The 22,104-nt window shown below is 38.9% G+C and overlaps 1 protein-coding gene across 1 annotated transcript in view; it reads left to right on the plus strand.

Moving 5' to 3' along the window:
• The window catches only part of LOC122788688, a 728,859-nt gene that overhangs the window by 567,206 nt on the left and 139,549 nt on the right, over positions 1-22,104 (plus strand). The window contains exon 8 of the mRNA XM_044055582.1: positions 12,367-12,514. Coding sequence (XP_043911517.1) covers positions 12,367-12,514 — 148 coding nt within the window. The remainder of the gene's footprint in view (positions 1-12,366; positions 12,515-22,104) is intronic.

Below are 22,104 nucleotides of genomic sequence, written 5' to 3' on the forward strand. Positions count from 1 at the left end.
CCCTGGATCTTCACGAGTGGCAGCTGAACAGGGCAGTTTTTTACAGCATCATTCAACATTGGGGCACACCTCAGGTGGATCTTTTCTCCTCCCCAGACCTCTCTATTGCACCAGACAGCATCACAGCAGAGCCTGGAGAGTGGATGCTCTGTCCTTCCCTTGGACGTTGCTGTCAGTTAACGCCTTCCCTCCTCTTCCACCCAGAGTGTTATTGAAGATGAGGGACGAATGACCAAGGACTATTCTCATAGTTGTGGACTGGCCCAGATAGAATTGGTATCCACTGCTTCGCAGTCTCTCCCAACTTCCTCCTTGGTATCCTCCTCTGAAGTCGGGTCTCTTGGTTCAGGAAGAGGGACTCATTCTGCATCCTCATCTTCATTCCCTTCATTTGGCAGCATGGCTCATGGTATGACTCCTTCCTTATTTTCTTCCCTTTCCGACTGGTGGTTAATGTGCTGAGGGAGGCCAGGAGGCCTAGCACTAGGAAGTCCTACACCGGCAAATGGGAAAGGTTCTCTCATTGGATGCAGGCTAGAGGGGAATCTTTTTATCAGCCTACCCTTCCTCTAATCTTGGAATACCTGGCTGAATTGCTTCAGGGTGGTCTTTCTTTTTCCTCTGTCAAGCTCCATGCTTCAGCCATTTCTGCTTAGTGTTCTTTTGACCAACCCATTTTCTCTCATGCCCTGATGAAGATGTTTCTCAGAGGTGCTTGCAACTTAAAACCTCCCAGAAGGGCACCTACTCCAGCCTGGGATCTTAATTTTGTTCTAGAGAAAATCACTCTTCCTCCTTTTGAGCCAGCTGCCACTGCAGATTTAAAGTTTCTCTCTCGGAAGGCTGCATTCCTCTTGGCTATAACTTCAGCAAGGAGGGTTTTGGAGCTGCAGGCTTTGATGGCTGTGAAGCCTTTTATTATTTTCCATTCAGACAGGGTCTCTTTGAGAACCAATCCCTCCTTTATGCCCAAGGTGGTTTCTAGCTTGACTCTTAAACAGTCCATACACCTTCCTACCTTCTTTCCTATTCCTCGAAATAGAGGTGAAAGGATCCTACATTCCCTTGATGGGCACAGATGGCTCAGGTTTTACATGGACAGGGCTAAAGATCTTCAGAAATCAGCTCAGTTATTGATCAGTTTTGCCCCTGGAGCTCAGGGCAAGGCTATTTTTAAGCATACCATTTCCAAGTGGATTGCACATTGCATCACCTTTTGTTATTTCTTTCATGGCAAGGTTCCTCCTCAAGGGGTTAGGACTCACTCAACTAGTGCAGCTTCCACTTCAGCCTTTTTAAGTGGTGTCCCTACTAAAGAGGCTGCCACATGGTCTTCTGTTCACACTTTCACAAAACATTATAATTTGCCTTGTTTTCCAGAGCCAGGGCAGGGTTTGCCACTGCTGTGTTGCAGGGCATTATCTCCAATCCTTGATTCTGTTGGTTCCTCCTCCCTTTTCTCTGGGCTTTGGTAGTCAACCCATTAGTTAGGACTGCAACAGTGAAACATGATGAACATAGTACAGTTGTGTGCACTTGCCATAAATGTAGATGTCTGAGTGTATTCACTGTTGCAGTCCTGGTTTCCCTCCCTCCTTCCCCCTTCTTTTTGGTTCTCTCCTATTCTCTTTTTCTGAGGTACAGGCCGAATTGGATATTATTTACCAATATTGCCTTTGGTTTCACTTTATTTCTGGGGGCTTCTGACTGTTATGGCAAGAAAGACTGAGGAAGTGACGTTGGCTGCCTCCTTTTGTGTCGGATGCCCTGATGTCCTTTACAACCGACAGCAGCCAACGTCATTTTTACAGGGAGCCGGATAACCCATTAGTTAGGACTGCAACAGTGAATACACTCAAACGTGTACATTTATGGTAAGTGTACACAACTGTATTTTATCCCCTTTTGGAAAAACCATGTACCCATGAATTACCACATTGGTGGCAGTACACTAAACACTGAAAGTGTGATGAGAGACTTAGGGACACAGGTGGACAGTGGTCTCACCTTTGATAACCACATCACCACAACAGTCAGGTAATCCTTCTATGTGGCACACGTCATCACCAAGGGCTTTTCATCCAGAAAAAAGGAGGTCATTGTCCCACTGTACTCATCCCTCATTAGACCCATTATAGAGTACAACAGTTTGGTATGTATCTCACAAAGACATCCGCAACAGCTGGAAAGGCCGCAGAAATACCTTACTAAAAGAATCACAGGCCTAAAGCAGATGCCCTATGCTGACCATCTAAAAAAAATTCCAGCTATACTCTGTGGCATATTGTCTACTCAGAGGTGATCTCTGCTTAACATACAAAGCCATGTCAAACCCTGAGCTGTTGGACATGCTCCACTTAAAGCAATTCCAATCCCTCAGAGCCACATGCTCCAGGGATCTAAACCTTGTCATTGCAATGAACAAAACATGCAGGAGGGATAGGTTCCTGACCCAGACTCCCCATACTCTGGAATAGACTGCCATACATGTCAAGCAGAGTGCCTCCTTGGCCCTCTTCAAAAGGAACCTTGACGACTGGATGGGAGATAGGAAATTCACCCCAGGGATCACGTCAGTCACCCTGCTAGATAGGGGTTCAGGGATCACGTTAGTCACCCTGCTAGACAGGGGTTCAGGAATCACATTACTCACCCTGCTAGACAGGGGTCCAGGGAAGTAAATATTGTAGGAAGAAATGTCTGGGAAATTGTTATGGCTAGGCTTGTATAGGCCCTAGGGCCGATAGCCTAGTACCACCCTATGAACCTATAGTTATTCCTTTTCTAAATTCTGTTCTAGTCTCATCTAAAACTATTACCAGATCTGGTCTTTCATATAACAACCCCTTGTCAGTTTCTGTTCGTCTATACTCTGTCAATCCTTGGTAGAGAAGGTAGTCTCTAACCTGCAGACTCAACTTCTGTTTATCCTCATCGCACTCCATTTCCCTGTCTCATTATTTGCTATCCAGAAACTTTGTACCTTTGCTAATTTTCACCAGTGAATTCCAGCCCTGTCTTTCCTATTTTTCCCCTACTTGATGTCTTCCCTACTGGAACTCTTCCTTCTCCAGTGCTGTGTTAGCTTAGTTATTAGAGTACTTTCTGATACCTTATGAATACAGTATTCTGTATGGTTGTTTTGTTCTCATTAAGAACCTGCATCCAAATCATACTCTCTCCTGGTTACTTCTGAAACTCACCCCACATTTCCTTTTTCACTTTTGAGTTGTAATTTTCTGCTTATGTTATGTGTTGTTGTTGTGTCTTTCGGCTTTTACCGGTTAGGGGTCGCCACAGCGGAACTCCGGTCCGCTAATGATTGGCAGTAGATATTTACGTGCCGAGTTGCCAGCCCTGACACACAACCTTCAACGAAGGTACGCCCATTCACGCATGTCTCCACACACAAGATGCTTTACCTGAGAATCAAACAGGACAACGTCTTACTGTGAGGCGACAACGCTACCGCAGCACCACCACCGCAGTGTATGCATCTTAACTGAGTAGCTCTAAAATGCACCTTCAGATCAGGTAATCCTAAACCACCTTACTCTGTGAGAAGAATCAACTTATCAAATTTAAGTCTTGCTCTCTTACCCTCCCAAATAAATTCCTTCAACTGTTTATTAATTATGGTCTACAGCTTCTTTTCTGCTTGATAAAAATGCACCTGACATGGTTATAAACTTAAAGGACTAGAAACGTTGTCACAGTTGATATCTTACTGTCCATGTCCTTAATCAGGAGCATCCAGTTTCAAAATTTTTATATTATCTTCCCACATATCTGTAGTTGGTATGATAGAATCCTTTTTAAGCCATACACCTAAATACTTATTTGACACCCCCCCCCCAGGCCAGTAATCAAGGAGCCTGAATCCTCACCATGGACACTGGTAAGGGACGTTTAGTTGGAACAAAAATAGATGCACACAGTATTTCCAAATACAGCTCTGCATCAAGCACAATTTCCCTTAAGAGTAGACAGGGAACACAATCTGTCTGGGGACTGGGTTTTTCTCTCTCTCTCTCTTTCTGTCCCTCTCTCTCTCTCTCTGTTCCCCTCTCTCCGTCTCTCTCTCTCTTTTCAGGTCTGCAATAAGACTCTCCACTAGCACAGCTGTAGAGTTGAGTCCTCACCTGAGTGTTCCAAGCCAAATCCTACACCACCCTCTCTGCAAAACAAGTGCTGTGTGTCCCTGCTCCAAGTAGCTGACACACACACTCTTTGAGATTTGATTTTTACACACACACACACACACACACACACACACACACACACACACACACTTGGGGAAAGGCTGGCACAGATTTACTAGCTATGCCCCCTCTGCCCAGACTATAAGGTAGGTACTGCCACTACAGCTTTGCTAAGATATTTTATAGCATCTGGAAGCTATAAAACTATTTCAAAGCTTCCACCCTTCCAGGGTAGCAATTAGTTCACCTGTAAGGAAAATTCAGCAGGATTCCAAGTCCTGGTTTTTACAGACATTTCGTCTTTGGCTGCAATCAGAACTGTAAGATACAATCTTTGTAGCCTAAACCAGTAATTTAATTTCAGACTATTTTTCAAAGGTAGCTGAACTGAGATTAACCTCTTCTCTTCCAGTATTCTCTGTTACAGTATATTCATTTCAACAGTTACAATACAGTCTGACATACAGGTATATTTCTTTTCTGTCCAGCAGGACCTACTGTTGGTACATTTTGAACACAAGCAGCATTACAAATACTTTTTCAACACAAGTACCTGTATAAATCAGTTTGATGAACAAATGACATATAATTCTTTACAAAACTCCAGATAACTATGCTGGCATGTGTTACACATCCCCCTGTCCTACTTTCTCTGGCATAGCTGGCACTACCTTACATTGTCACAACTTAGTCTTAACATGTCCCTATAAATATAGACATTGCTGAACCAGTTTGCATTCAGGTACATAGTCAACTGCTATAGCCTTTATTGTTTCCATTTATTTTATATTCTGAAAAGACTGAAACTGTCAAAATATTCCTCAACAGGGAAATATCCTTTTTCAGGATTTATCAATTATAAAATAGCATCTCTGACTAAAGCTAACATTTCTTGATTACCATACCAGGTCTGTTCTTGAATTTGTCAGTCCCTTAGTTTCTTTTACTAATGGCTGTAAATATAAAGCAAATACCAAAGGGGAAGACGACACCCCTGTCTTGTTCTGTTCAAATATAGCTTGTCGAAAAGGAACCTTCACATCTTAATTCTTCCTTTGAACTTTCATAAATCTTCCTAATTAACCTAAGTATTATCATGGAATGCAAATGTTACCATTCCTTTTACTCATAATGTATTCTCTGCATCAAGACCCGCCAACAATAGCAGTATTTTTTTTTACTTTCTGCTTCCCTCTGGATCATCATTGTTTTAATATTGTCGAATGTTTGCCTCCCCTCCCCCAAACCACATTGATTCATATCTTTATCAGTTTTGGCAACAGCTTTGCAAGTCTTTTAGTATAGACATAAACACTTTGAAATCATGGTTTAAAATTGAAATGGGTCTATATGAAGATGAGTCTTTATCCTCTTTGGATAATACATCCACTACAGCTTTTTTTCCAAGCTGCTGCTATTTCACCCATTTTAAAATATTAAACAAAACCTTCCACAGGAATGCAGTCTGTTCCTGACGTTTTCCCTATTGATTGATTATATATCATTATTTTTTTCTCTCATCTTTTTCTGTCTTAACTGTTAATTAAGCCTCACCTTCCTCAAAGCTTGACATACTTAAGTCATCTATACGTAAATATTTCCATTTGTGCAGTTTCTTGGTTTCCACGTTCCTTTGCTTTACACAGATTATCATAAGTTTTCTGAAATGTAGTTAATGCTTCTATAGATTCACTAGTTATGTTTCTCATTACAGGCTTCCTAAATTTGGCAAAAGGCCTTTCTACTTTCTGTTACCCAAGTTTCTGCTTTAAACATTTTTATGCTGTGGAATTATCAAAAGATAGTTGCTTAGCTACATTTCTAATCTCATGCATATTATCCAAATATTCTGTTATTTTTCCCTTTAGCACTTGCAGTTGCTCCTCATCTTGTTCTATGATATTCCCCTTATTCTGCAATAAGTTGACCTTTGTCAGCCCTTCTAAATAATTTCTATTATTTTTCCCATATTTCTTTCTCTTTTAAGTCTACCGTGTTTTTAAATTTCATTTTCATTTTTCCCCACTCACTAGCTGTTCCTTCTAAAGAAATGTATATCTTTACTAATAACTCTCAAATTAATTTTCACAATTCATTACTTAAATTCACCTCTCTTTAACAGGTAGGTGGGAAAGAGCAAGTGCCTTACATTTACTTCATTATCCTATTATCCTGCATCTTTACTTTAGTTGTTATTAGAGCATGATCTGAAATAGTTATTGGATGTTTGTCAAAACTTTTGATTATATTCACATGCTCCTCGGAAATATAATTTATATCCGGTCTAGCCCAGTTTTTTACCTTGGGGAATAATATGGAAATTCTGAGTTCCTACTTCAGAATTCACATCTTCCATACCAAACAGTCTCCTAATTCCTCAGAAGTCTACCTTTTGTTATATTTTGCCTTTTTAGTCCCCTGATACAGCCTCACATTTGCAAATCAGTTTCCCATCCCCATCCATGAATAATAATCACCTGCTGAAAGCTAATTATTTCTTCCAAATTTAATTTAAGCTCAGTAACAGCAGTTTTAGTGGAATATAAATACTTGCCAGCATAATTCTCCCTTGCTAATAACTTACTACCACTAATCTACCATCTTTTGTTTCCCCTTTGTTATCACTACTGGAGCTCCTCTTACTACTAGTCTTTTCCTGTATCCCAAATAGTGTGCCGAATGTCTACCCTAAAATTCTTTGTCAAAGTGACATGTTCACTTCTTTCCAAATATGTCTCCTACAGCATTGCTGTTTGTACCTCATACCTCTTAATATAATTCAGTACTTCCTTTTTTTTCTATGCCTGTAAGGTCATTTACATTCTATGATAATATGGACAGAGTAGCCATTACTTATTTCTTTATTCACATTTGTTTACCAGGAAAGACTGGGTAGGTGCCCATTTCCAGTGGATATCTGGGGAGAAAAGCTCCAAAATATTACAAAAACATCTTATGAACAATAATTTAGTAATTTTACAATCTTCAAAAGTAATACAAAAACATTCACAGTTTAATTATACATAAAGTAAAAGCATTGGTGAAGACAACTTGTATGCCAATGTTTTAATATGTAGAGAAATTAAATGTGTTAGTATAATGCAAACAGGAACTGCAGTATAATTTACTTACTTGTTGACCTCTGTCAGAGACATGAGGGCCAGACCAGGGGTAAATTTGTGATTTTCCATACAGTGATCAAGTGTTTTTTTTTTTTTTTTTTTTTGAATAGAGTCGGGGATGAACTTTGCTTCATATAAATGAGGAGCTTATTCCATAGCACAGGGATCCTTTGAGACACAGATCAGTCTCTTCAGGAGGTTCTGTTTGTCGCAGGCAAAGGTCTTTGGATCTAGTGTTTCTCTTGCTGTTTATCTTCGTGCACTATTTTATGTATTATTTACTAGAGCGTATACATACTGGGAGATTCCTCAAAATTGGAGACATACACTTAACCTGTTTTTAAGGGAAAGGGGAGTAGAACAAACCCAGAGTCAAACAGATATTTAAGTCTACTTTTCATATTGTGGAAAAATAATGGAGAAGGTAATATTGGATAAGTGATTGTCAGAAATGAAAAGGTTGGGCCTTAAAACCATTTATCATCATGCATATTTTGAAAATAGATCTGTTATCACCTGTAACATGATGTTCTATGTCAATATAACAGCTATAAGTGAAAGATTGTGCTGTGATGTAATTTATATAGATTTAATTTCAGCATTTGACAGGGTCATGCACAAAATACTGATCAACAAACTAGAACAGCTGAGTATTGATGTACTCTTGATAAGATGGATAGCTGCATGTCTTACAAATAGGACATGGCAAGTATCAGACAGCAACTGGACAGGTGAAATTCTTGCTTACAGTCAAGGTGTCCCACAGGTTTATGTCCTATGCCCATACTTGCTTATATGTATATTTTGGATATATCTTTTACATCTGAGTTGTTCTATAGTATGTATGCAGATGACTTGAAACTGGGTAACCTGAATACATGTGTTACAGACAGGGCATGTCTTCAAAAGAACTTGATTAAATGGACCTTTTGGTCACAGCAGAATAATATGCTGATAAATACATCAAAAACTAAGCATACAAGATTTGGGAGACATAAGATAACAGGTGAATATTTAATATACTGTAAATTCATTTAAGGAACTGGGTGTATGGGTAAATCCAGCTTTGAGTTTTTCAAAACATGTCAGCTAATTCATTAATGATAATTGTAGAACTATAGGTTGTATAATAAGATTTATAAAGTCTAGGAAATTATGAAGTTATTGTTTGTTAGTTACATTAGACCCAAATTTGAGTATGGGATAACAATATGGAAACCTTATAGAAAAACTAACATGAGTAAACTGGAAAGAATACAGTGAAAATATATCAAGGGCATCTGTGGATATGAAAATTTAAGTTGTTATGAAAGACTAAAATATCTAAACGTGTACAGTGTCTCATACAGATATTTAAGAGGAAAACGTATTCAAGTATATAGGGCATTTAGAGACAACTACCTCTGGGAATGTTTGGGGATATCAAAAAGTAGCAGATAATCAGACAGCCGATGTAGATGTTTCTATAGGAATGAGAAGTGTACTAATTGGCTCTCTGAGAGAGCATCTGATGCATGGAATAGAATACCAAATTACATTAAAACAAGCACTAGTTTGGGTAGTTTTAAAAACATATTGAACACTTACTATGTAAACAACTGTTTTGGTAAATTTGCAGGCTAGAAGGGCAGTAATGTCCATGCTTGAAATATTTGTATGTATGTATCATAAGTGAATAAGCATTTCCCATAAAGACCCTACAATACCCAGTTTTTAATGCTTTTCTCTTCTGCCAAAGTTTTATCAGGAACATCTGTTTCTGCTGGTATGGTTATATATTTGCTTACTTTAGGGCATGACTGCTTTTTCATGGCAAGATTTGGAGTATACATGCAATGTGCCCTGTCAGTTAACAAATCCTGTTGTAGAACACCAATCCACTTGCTTATTGGTACTTATTAATGTAGTCTGTTCCTTGCAGTATCTCTGGTATTGCAGAAAATTGTTTTCTCTGTGTGCTCAATCTTCTAACTCTACTATTTGCTGTTCTTGAGAAACCTCATCCTAAACCAGATTTTTTTTTATTTCTGCCTCTGAGTGCTGCATTTTTTAAGTTCATTTGGATAGCTAGTTTGGAGCTTCTTCTATTTCCCAACCTTTAACTTTATATGTTCTTTCAGTGTTTTTCACTTATTTTAAACACCTCTGAGTGCAGTTTCCATGGAATTCAGTAGTACCTCCACTAAGTGTACACCATTCTGAGTGAACAGACAACACAGACATAACTCGCATCTTCTTCCTCCTAATTTTAGTTTTCCTACTGAAATTCTTGCAGCTTTAAATATTGACAGGAATTCATAAAGGTTACCACAAAGTGTAGATTACATGTACACTTAGTGTAATTTTTCTGAGTGACATGAAAGCACAAAAAGAATGTTCTTGAATACATATAGTGTATGCTTAGTATACATTTAGTGTAGGCTTTACTGAATCTGGCTCTTTAGTTTTTCCTCTAAATTATTGGAAGCAATCTCCTGTACCAAAGCTGAAGCTTAAACTGCTTTTTGCAGAACAGCTGCAAGATTTTTCATAGTCATTGTTTTTGATTTTCCTTTTCTAATTGATTTAATCTTAAACTAGATATGTAGAGGGTGACCGTGCAGCAAAATAAACAATTCAAACCAGAAATAAGCATACATAGTGCTCCCTCCCCGATGGTGTTTCAGATGATATTTGGTTGCAGTGATGACCAACCAGTTAAAATCAAGTAGATGAAATATAAAAGATTTTGGTTAAAACAGTATCAGGTTAAGCGCTTTAGTCCTATATTGTTAGGACTTCATCAGAACTGTCTTTCATATTCACAAAAAATGATTACATATACTCCAAACAATTGGTTGCATGTCCAAAATCAATTGATTTCATAAATTAATTTCCGTGGAAACTCTTTTAAAACCAATTAGATATGAAATCTACTGTAAAATATACATTTCTACTGAGAGTGAAAAGCGCAGCTTTGACTTACTTATTCTATGTCATCCATTACTGAAAATAAAAAAAATAGTGGAAATAAAAAAACACCGGTAATAAAATAAATTCATTCTTTTGTAACATTCTAAAAATTAAATAAATGTATATGTAGGAAATATTTTTTAGGACTATATATATATATATATATATATATATATATATATATATATATATATATATATATATATATATATATATATATATATATATATATATAGGACTATACAGGAGAATATATGTGTGTGTGTGTGTGTGTGTATATATATATATATATATATGACTAAACATATATGTGATTTTTTAAGGGATGGACGTTTAAAATCCCTCTTTTAAAATATGTTCATTTTTTTTGCATATTTTTGTCATGTATGTTCTTTTTTTACTTTTGTGCCTGTATCTTCCCTGCCCTACGGGTTTCTGTTACAGGATCCTCAATAACTTCTGTGATACTTTTAGAATGTGGTTTCCCCTTTTTGCTCTCCTCTTTCCAAAGTATGTTAATTCCTAGCTGTAATAGGAACAGTGCAAGTGCCCGTTCACTCTTACTGCCCCCACATCTGTTCTGCCTCAAGAGAATGCTGTAGTAAATTCCTGGGGCAGTTTTCATCTTCCTCACTAGTTCTCTCTCTCATTTTCTCAGGTGAGGTGATATCTTCCTTACTAGATGGGTATCAAGGCTCGAGTTACAGGAGTTTGTAAATGTGAAGGCATAGAAGAACATCATATTAAGCAGCTGAAATGTGAAATGACATTGAAGACGTTTAGAAATTCTTCTGTGCACACTGAGCGGGCATGTTGACACAGAGCTTAACAAGCACCAGTTTCAGTACGGTTACCAAGACAGCAGTGAAGTGAACTTAAACAGCTTATTCAGATTAGCTGATGGCAAGCTGGCCTAAAGGATGCTAGCATTATTACAGACACATTTAATAAAAAGATATGCATGGATCTCCTAAAAATGCAACCACCTAGTACTCCTTCCTAGAGTGTAAAAGAAAACCAGACTTAATCTCACAGCTAAGTGGTGGTACTTCTGCATTGTCATAGCCAAGTGGTAGTAAGTGTTGCTTGTCTGTGTGAAGTTCCTGCACATAGAATGTTGTTCATGCTTGGTATTCATTTTCATTTACTTGTGCAGATTTAGCTTTGTTGACATTTTCTATAACTTCAGATCTTAAGAGTTTCCTTCTAGCAGCAGATGTGTGCTGTTCAACTTAAGAGAGCTGCTTACTTTATTTAAACAGCTTTATAATTTTGCATTATGGGTTTCTGGTCTGTCTGTTTCATCTCCAAAATTAAAAATACATGCATATGACTAACTTTAACTCTGAGATAACAAGACTAGCATAAAATGTTATTCGTTATACACAGTAGTTGCTATGAAGATGCTGGTTGCTAAAATGTTGAATATTCAAGACTGCTCTACTGCGAAGATCTGAATAGTAGTAGTGGCAATGCCTAATAGAACCTCTCCTTTTTTAGAAAATCTTTATTTCAGAATTGTTTCTGAATTTCCAGGTGGGAAAGTTAGAGCTGGAGTGTCCAGTGCCAGCGTGCTCATTCTTGTAGGAGGGCACTAGGCCTGTGGCATTGGCAACACCTACTGGTAGCTTGGTGCATCACCCACCCGCAGGGGCTTGTTTTGTGGTACTCCCTGCTGCTGCAGGTAAGCACAGGGTATGTATTAGGCACACATATGCCTCCTCTCCCTGAGCAGTAAGTTATGTCAAGTCTGTGAGCAGCCTGGGAGATGGGAATGATAGCCTGCTCCTCAGGACTCACTACTGGCTGACTCTCATCATTTTAGGAAAAGACTGACTGATATGACTTCCAAGCAGGACATAAATGGGCTGTAGGTCTCTTACCAGGCCTGAGGATGCCCAGGTTCTGCCCCTGTTGAATTAATGAGTTGATTGTGTGCAGGTACTGGAGCTATTGGGCAGGATCCTGCAGAAGTGGTTGGATGAGAGTAGTTTTTGGGTGTCATCTGTATTTTGTATGTTATTGTCAGTCGGTTACTACTGTGGACTGTGTCAGTCATTAATTTATTTATTTATTTATTTATTTTTAAGACTGCCAAATCTTGGGCAGAGAATGGATATCATGTCATGGAAGCTGCTGCTATAACAGGCTCCATCATCTCCTTGGTAATCAAATCTGTTCTCTTCTGGTCGATTGTGCAGGTTTACCGCAGTTTTGGGCAAGGCCTACGGGAAAGAAGTAAGTCTTTTGTGGAAATTGTTAATACATGAACTTTATAGTCATCTACATTTGCCATTAACTTACAGCTGTCATTGTTAACTAGAATAACCTGAGGTGGTGGTGAGGTGATTATCCTAATTCTGTAGTCTTTTCCACTTGTATGCAGGCCTGTAGTACTGTTTTTACCATAGCTGTCTGTATCTGTTTTTAGTCCTGCTTTTTAGAATAACAGAATTTCACTGTTTTTTGTAGTGCTTGGCATGTGCATTTTGTTAATGCTTACTAGGAAGTGAAATTTGTGATGTAGTGATTACCAACTGAGGTTAGGATTAGCCAGTATTGTATATATTCATTTAAGCTTAAGTGGGATGACTATATTAGGTCAGGATGGTATGATGTTATGGGATAATTTGGTTGTGTAAGGAAATTGTGGTCTGCTAACCAGAAAGACCTTATATTATTTTGTATTCATTTGTACCAGCAGGCCCCTCAGTATTAATGGCATTAGTAATTGGGCCTTAGAACGAGCAGTGTATACCAAGGCCCACAGTGGCACTTTAGAACAAAAATAATTGCCAACTGTGTCACCCTTCTGCCGTCTTGCTGACAGCGTGTTACAGTGCATTGAAGATTCTTTGTATTCTTTGCCCCTTGGAACAAGGGTTAGAGTTTTACCTCTGATGTAAGTGACATGTTCAGGAATGGGCTCTGGTCACTGGATAACTAGTCAGAGCAAGAGGGCTAAAAGGCCATTATTTTTCCTTTGAAGATGTAGTTTGAGTGGACTAGTACATGGGAGAATGCTAGGGGAGTCCTTTCCTGTTTGGTCTTGTTACATGCAAGTGATTGAAAGTTTGCACTCTTCAGGAGATGGGTCTTTATTGCACATCCTTGCATCTTGACTGTAGAGTAAACCAATACAAAATGAAATATCCTGAAATTGGGAATTCATATGGAACCCAACCTTCATTGTCTGATCTTTAGGTATGATAACGTTTGAAAGTAGGCCCTCAGGTCTCTAGATTGTCAACATCATATAATGGAGACTTGAGTATGGTTCACTGTCAAGGTATATTAAAACCGGTTAACTAGGATTTGACATGTCCAAAATAATATGAATTGGTCTGCAAACAATAAAGTCATTAAATACATGTTTTTAGCTTTTGTTTCAGGAAAGCCACCAGTTCTCAGTATGTGATAAGGTAAGACAAACTGGAATGCAGTTCAGTAAAACAGAAGGACAAGATGGGTCTGGAATTGGGGCACAGGATAACAGTATACAAAGCAAGTAAAACAATACCACCAGTCATTTATGCAAATATGGATGCTACTGTTCAAATGTGTTTCACCTCCTTTGCTGCTGCTGCTCATAGAACTAACTATGCAAACATAAATTTTAAAACTCCTTATCAGCAGAGAACCTTGCAGATAACTTTTGAGATGTATCATTTTGACTTTACTTATTTCTTACACATTGGTGAAGAATATTTAACTGGAAAACAAGTTATGTACAACTACTGCTTGGCAGTTTCGTTAAGATTAAGTGGTAAAGCTAAGAGGAGATAGGATTAGTTACAGAGGTAGAAAATGCACACTTATCCAGTAATGGGAAGTTGTTAAAATGGTAAATGTGTGCAGAATCCATATACAGCAAGATTGGCCTATCCAAGCATTAGTATCATTTGTACATGAGATACTAGTCTACTGAACAAAGTCCATGGTTCCCAGAGGGATGACAAGGTAGGAAAACCCTCATCACAGAGAAAGCTGCTATCCTTCTTGACCCTAAACAAAGTTTCATGAACTGCTACCTCTTCTTTTGACATAAAGTTGCTGTCCTGTTGTAGTCGTTTCTGTCTGCACTAGGAAATTAGTGTATATGTGTCCTAGAATGACTACCTAGCTAGCACCAATTAATGTTTTTCACAGGCCAGAGTGCACTCATTAAACAATAACCCATGGATGGGTGTGGGTAATGATGGATTTACCCACAGTTGGTGTGATTTGGTCACGAGGGTGAAGCCTGAGTGACCAAACAAAGGCAAACGTGGGTAAATACAGCACTGCTCACACCCAGCCGTGGGTTATTGCTATGATACAATGACAGTATTTAAGAAAAAAAATACTTTTCTTAAATAATGTCATTGTATCCTGGGGCATTTCTGATGTACTGCGCATGCGTAAGGGTAGTGTTCCCACGCTTATGCAATACATCAGTGTTGTGCAGAGGTAGCAATGGAGAAAGGAAGATCTATGTTGCTTTTTAAGTATCTCACTATGTTAAACGAGTTTAACATAGCAAGATATCTCTTAAAAAAAGCAAACGAGAAAGGATGATCTCCATTGCTTTTTTTAAGCTATCTCACTATGTTAAACTCGTTTAACATAGCGAGATTAAAGCAACGGAGATCTTCTTTTCTCCGTTGCTACCTCTTGACAAGAAAAAAAAAATCAGGGGATATACTAAAAGAAAAAGTCCGGGCAACCGGACCTTTTTCCGTTAGTATATTCTCAAATTTACAATAGGCACGCTGCTTGGGCTGGCCAGTCAGCATGCTCGTATTTGATTATTTAGGGCCAGTCATTGTATAATTAGACATTATGCACAGTTGCATAAATCCAGTCTGCACAAGTATGTTCAGTGCACCATTTTTCATTACCTTGAGTCGTAGAGCTGAATCACGACAATAAAAAGTACAGTATAGAAGTCAGTCAACTTCTGTGAATGGTATACAGGAGAGGGGGTTGGCATATTGGTTAAAGTGTTCTTCTGACAGACACAAGGCACAGGGTTTGATTCTCACATTTGAAAGGGAAATTGGCTAGGCATAAAATGACCCACAAGGGCAGCTATCCTAGTACTTGGATATAAACTTAACGAACATGTGCTTATAGCATATAGTGGTGTACTGTGTTCATTAGCACCCCTGATTAGGGGGACGTACTCTACAGCCAGACAGTGCTACAGAGTGCAGCCAGAAACAATTTTATAAGGTATGGCATATCTTTCTTAAGTACTGTGTGATAGTAAAGTATCTCTTAGTAAGTTACTCTTCGGTGTAATGCAGTGCTCTGCCATCAACCATAAGAATGATGTATAAACTTTTGTCACTCTGGCATGATGATGGGCCTGGGATCATTACCACATTATGGTAATGAGGTGATATAGAACTTTCAAAATGCCTGTTGCCAATAGCTTAGTGGTGTCTCAACATGGGGGGTGGGGAAAGACTTATGTGTGGCAATAGGTTTACCTGCATCACTGAAAACTCTGCTGCACATGTGTTTTTCCTACCATGCAAAGGAGGTTTTGTTTTTTAATTGTAGTACTGATATGCTTATTTCTGTTTGCTGAGCAACATAGCAGGGACAGTGGGATCACTGTGCTGACAAGTGCAACACAATACAAGTTGCACTGTTTTGAGTCCCATAAGATGTCCTCTTTTGACCAGCCAATATGTAGATGGTGGTGGTGTTCTCAGTTGTGTGCAGTGGAGGGGCAGGAGCAATTTCCATGTGTACTGTGTACATGGAGTACTGTGAGTACACAGTGGGGTAGGCTGGGTAAAGATACTAACTCCATTGTGTACCTTCCTCTATGAATCACATAGGGCTTTGATACACCATGGTGTACAGCATACAGTTGTACTGCATAGTGCACAATGTTTATGAAATGTGCCCATAGTCTTTAGGATTTAAAAAAAATATTGTGGAACTGTGGACATTATTTCCCCCCAAAAAATATGTTAATTTTTCTGTAGGGAATATTGACATTCTACTTAAGGAAAAACTGCTTGTGTACATGTTGAATGATGAAGTCGATTCAAATGCATTGCTATTACTGCATGTAATGAGTTGTCTAAACTGACAAAATTGTTGTAAGTTTCTTAGCTGCTGAAGTTGCATTTCCATGTCAACAAGTGTGCTGTTTCTGTAAAACTGATTGCTAGAGCGTAATTAATAACTTCAAGCATACCTTCAGGTGGTCTAAGAATGGGTCTTTAGAGAGTCAGATCTACAATGACTAAACAGAAAAAGGTATTGGTCATTCTTAACATTTTCGAAAAGACCAGTCAAGTTCTATAACACATCTAAAATCTAGTGGACATTGTGAAGTAATTCTTGCTAGACCAAATGGAGGATGCTTTGGTGACAGTTTTGAAAGGCTGCCGTTATGTGTGTGAGAGAAGAGAATGAGTAGTAGGTAGATCTTATTTTTTTCCATAGCAGAGCATATTTTGAAGCCAAAATTAGCAGAAGCCTGCCTTTTTGGGTTTAAGTTCAGTAGATGTTTAATACTGGAACACTGCTGAACTTGTAATGTTAAACCATGTAAGCCATTTTTTTATATATTTATGCACAGATTAATGAGGCAAAGTGCACTCCTTGGAATCAGAACCTAATCTCACGTGGAACACAGAGCTATATGTCAATCAAGTACTACACTGATTTACCATCTGCATTTGAAAATTTGTAATAACTACTGCAGTGTCTCCTGGATGTAGTGTGTTCATAAATTATCTTGCCAAAATGTCATAGCATTAGTAGTAGTGGCATATTTGCTGAATTCTTATTATTTCTATAGAATATTCCTTTGCTGTTCTGCTACCATATTTTACAGATAAAACTTGACCTTTCTTTTAACGAAGATGGGTGGATGACCTGTCCTTTTTGAGGACTGCTTTCTTACAAAAAGTTGAGGTCACATATCATAATAATCATTGTTTCTCCCTCCTCCCCTTTTCCTACTTTACATGGGGCGAGGTGTCACATCAGTTGTCTCCACTTATCTCAATGCTCATTGCATCTCTCCCCTGTCTCTGACAGTTATGGCCAACTGTCGCAGGTCATCCCTCTCTTGGCTGGACATCCTTGTCTTCTCTGACCTTTGGTTTACCAGCTAGTATTCTACTTCCCTGTATGTGTGCAAACCTCTACACTTTGTTTTCTGACCTTCTCCGCAGATGAGCCTACTTTAACTTCAGTCCTGATGTCTTCATGTTAGACTTTCCATCTTGGCAACGTTGTCTCCATTAGATTAGAAGTACAGTGATGATTTTCTGTTATTGCTTCATGTAATGTGCTATACAAAATAGCATCACTATTGTGTGTTCCTCATAACAGGTTGAGCTTGGCTGTACTGGCTGAAAATAAGTAGTTAAGTTCTTCTCCACAAGGTGAGATCCCCACCAGAAGCAGTAATTGTAGCAAATGTAGCTGAGGGTTGCTAAAGAAGTAAAATGCTGGACAAAGACCTTTAATCATTTATTTGTCTAATGCAAGTCTGTCAATAGCAGTGGAACAAAATGTCATTTTGTCATCCCAGTGACTTGTCGTTTCTATGTATAAACATGGTTAAGTAAGCAATAAGGTATGAGGGTGTGCATGGTACAAGCCTGAGGGACAGATGGGAAAATACTAGGCAAGCAATTACTGGGACCACAAGATCTCTAGCCATAAATACTTTAAGTAGAACCTTTTCAAGCACATAACAGAACTCTACTCCCAAAATGAGCGATACTGTACATAACCCTGGTGTAAATGTATGCCTAGCCAACCAGTCATCAAGACTAGCAATAAAACCTGACCTATAGTGATTGCTTATTCCATTGGCTAGGAATACATGGAGTTAGGAACTTCTCTCTCCAGCAAGTCTTGTTTATTTGTGGGTTTGGGCCTTCATGCAGGTATTTCTAGAGTCACTGGTTTTGCAAAGGAATATAAGATCAAATAGGACTGGGTCTGTCACAGCTCAAAAAGCAAGACACACCATATCACCTCACAGCAACTTGTAGGCTATTGAGCATAAGTAATGTGTAGGGGTAGTTGAAAAAGTTAAGACTTCTAATTTTCTTGGTTGGAAAACTTTGGGGCCTTTCCAGTTGAGTGATATGTTTGGATCTGTACATACCAGCAGAAGGCATTGTACACAGTAATGTGTCTGATAAGGGAAGAGTGCATGGTAGGATGACTTCTTTGGACTCTGAAGATATTCCCTTGGAAATCAACTGGGTTAGATGGGATTTTCTGACTATGGTGGAAACATGATTGAATGAGAGAGTGTTATCCACATAAGTACTTAGGTCTGTTATGACCGTATCTGAAAAGGAATGCCATTTATAACATATGAGATGGGAGAAAGTTTTCTGCCAAATGTTACTGTGCAGCACTTTATTCATTTAGTTTGAGACCATTTTTGATACACCACATGTGAACATATTCCAGCCCTTGCTGTAGCTATTATGCATCAGTAGATCAGCATATAATAGTGCCCAGTTTACAGTCATCAGCAAACTTGGTCAACCACACTTCTCATATATTAGTTTGAATGTCAGAAAAATAAATGTCAGACAAGAGAGGGCCTAGAATTGATCTGTGGCACCCCCACTAGTTACAATTTTACATTTAGAATGGGAACCAGCACAGAATGTCCACTGCCCAGTGACCTTTTCAAAGTTAATAAGTTTAGGAGACAGAACCTGCACCTCACAAAACCAGAGTGATTGAAATCTAGATCAGTTAGATAGTCTGTGTCTGCATAAACAAGTTCTGCTATGATATGCTCCATGGCCTTACGAGGCCGATGGGTTTGTAATTATGCAGGTTTTTAGGAGCACCAGTGTTGTGTAGGGGAGTCACAGTGGCTGTTCTCCGAGCATCAGGAACAAAACCTGTGTATAGGCTGAGGTTGAACAGAGGCTCAAACAGTGTATGCTTGACAATCATGAGAATGCTGCTTGGTATATTGTAGGGTCCCCATGTAAATATTATTTTTAGCCTTTGACAGAGATTCTAAGACTTATTCTAAAGTGATGTTGTGCAGAACTAAATTCTCAGGGATAGTGGAGGCAATAGTGTGGTTAGGAGAGGGGTACAGCTCTCAACTAAATTTGTCTGCTAATATATTAGATATATTCTTGGGACCAGAATGAGCGATATTATGCATGAGCTCAATGCATTATTGAGCATCATTCCTTAATTTTCTGACATAACCAAAGAAAGATTTGTAGTTCACTTTAGAATGTGTAGCAACACTTAATTCATACTCTGCTTTTCATTTTCTAAAAGTGTTTTTAAGTTCCTTGCTGGCATGTTGCAGTGTAGTCTTAAGGGAGGGAGAAGGATTTCTTGCAACATTTCATTATTCTACTCATGTTATTGTATAGTTTATTAATACATGAGTTCCACCAGAGAGGCATTTTCCTTAACCCACCACTATATTTAAGTTGGCTGGGTATTGAGGTTTCTGTGCAACTATTCATGTGCTGGTAGAAGTCAAAGGCAAATAGGGCAGCCCTCTCAGTTGGGTTCATTTACAGGGGATTGTTGGAAATTTTGCAAAGGCCTTCTACAAGCTGAAGTAGGTTTGCCTTGGAGAAGTCTGTGGATGGTGTCATTTGGTCAAAAGGTAATGCCACTAGGCCTGACAGAGAAGATGACTGATCTGTGGTCAGATTTAACCATGGATGAGAAGATGTTATGAGGGATGTATGCAGGGGCAAGGTTGGTAAGGACCAGGTCAAGGTTATTAGATCCTCTACTGGGTAGTTTTTCAATTTGCTCCAGTGCATTGGTATTAGTGAAGTCTAGGAAACCCTGAGCATAATTATTTTCAGAGATGTGTGTGTGCTAATCATTGCTTGGTAATTGAAGTCCACAAGTAAGAAGGTATTTGATTTGATATTTAATGCCTCAGTGATGTTGAGGGAATTTCTGTGGTCTGTTGGTGACATTGATGAGGATCTTTAGCTAGCAATGAAGTAATAGATTGGTGATTTGGATCTCCAGGGGCTCTGCGTTAGGGTTGTGACTAATTTGATGTGAAGTAATGGTGTTTCTAACTAATATAGATATTCCCCCACAGTTACCCAGGGGTGTGAAAGCATGATATGCACTAAGTGCTGATAAGAGGGAGTGCTATCATTATATTGAAACAGTCTCGGTATCTACACAAATATGAATGTGTTTAGGCTGTAGGAGGGCCTCTAGTTCTGGCTTCTCTCTATTTAAACTCCTAGCATTAAGTAGTGCCACCTTGATGTTGTCCAAAATTGAGTTTGGTTTCTGTGAATGAAGGTCTAGTAGGGGATTCTGCATAAAACCGGCATTATATGGACAGCAAAGGTATTAGCCATTATGTGGAGGCCCTGTCTTTGACAGATGTAAGCCATCCCTGGTGAAACAGGAAATTTTATGTACCTTATCATCCCATGTTGACACATACTACATCCTCTTAGAATGACACAAACTACTTAGCCAATTGTTAAAGCCATTTATCTTGTCTTCATATCTAGGTGTCATGCGTGGTGAAAGCAAGATACTACTCAAGACCAGTGTCTTTCTTGCCTCTAACAAATACATAATAAGTTCCATCATGTATCTCTGCATGTCTCTCTGGGTGGAGCAGCTCAGGTCATTCACTCCCAGATGTGCAACCACCAGGTCATAGCCACATTTATCTGGCTTAAGCGGCCTTGTGCCAGACAAGCAGTTTACAATCACCCTGTTCCTGTCCAGTGTGGTGAGTGTATGCCTAACTGTAGATTACCTATGACTAAAAAATTTCCCTGTATGAAAGCAGACTTAGTGGGCCAAATGGGCATAGGCCTGCTTTCCTGATGACTCTGGGTGAACTCTGAGGATTTGCAGTATGTGTAAGTGAAAAAGGATTACTTGTTGTTTTGTGTACTGAAGTCTGAGGTATTTCAGTGAGTTCTAGGAGGATTTGGCAAAATTTACTTTACAGCTTCAGCATCTGTTATGGGTTAAGTGGTGTGCTGTGATTGTTGTGGTGTTGTGGAGATATAATGCTTACCAGTAGTGGGCTGATGCGAGAAGATTGCTCCCATGTTTCTTAAATATTTACATCTCTCACAGGCCGTACTATCATATATATGAGAGTAGATTGTAGCAGAAGGTGGAAGACTGAGGCTTGTATAATCCTCTGGTATTCAAGGGAAACTGCTGTAATACGCCCTGAAAATGTATATGTGAAGTATTCAGGGATATACTTTGAAGTTAGGTTAAACAGTAGCTAATCAAGCAGTACCTATTGTTAGGAAAGAATTGGCTTTGTCAAGAATGATGACTAGCAGAGATTCATCTAACTTGCTAATACTAGTGCTAGTATCACCACAGCTTCACACAGACAGGATTCAACATCCTTTTGTTTGTTTCACCAGAAACAAAACAGTAGCACCTAATCCCAAGGTAAGAAGTAAGACGTAGGCCCTTTGGTGATTAGTGTCTTCCAAGGTGATTCAGGAATCTATAGGTTTGTTGTAACTTTTTTCATGGTAGTTCCTTAAGTAGCAACCAGCCCAGTCAGGAGGGTCCAGTGAGACAGCCAGTACCCAGTTAACACATTCAGGAACTAATGCCCCTCTGTATCTTCTGTGACCAGGAGCAAAACAGAAGCACTAATCTGAGAATGATTACTGAAAAGCAGATTGTAAGCTACCCAATGATTAGCAGTTTTGCACTAGATATTGTATATTTTTAAGGTAAGATGGAAAAAAAATGGTTAATATCCTAAGAAGTGCAGTGTGTATTAAGAACTTAAGAAGATTTGAAAGAGGGTTTAAACGACTTAGCAGTCTACCGGGTGA

Source organism: Protopterus annectens, chromosome 14.part0 (genome assembly GCF_019279795.1).
Source record: "Protopterus annectens isolate FY-2018-M chromosome 14.part0, PAN1.0, whole genome shotgun sequence".
NCBI lineage: Eukaryota > Metazoa > Chordata > Ceratodontiformes > Protopteridae > Protopterus > Protopterus annectens.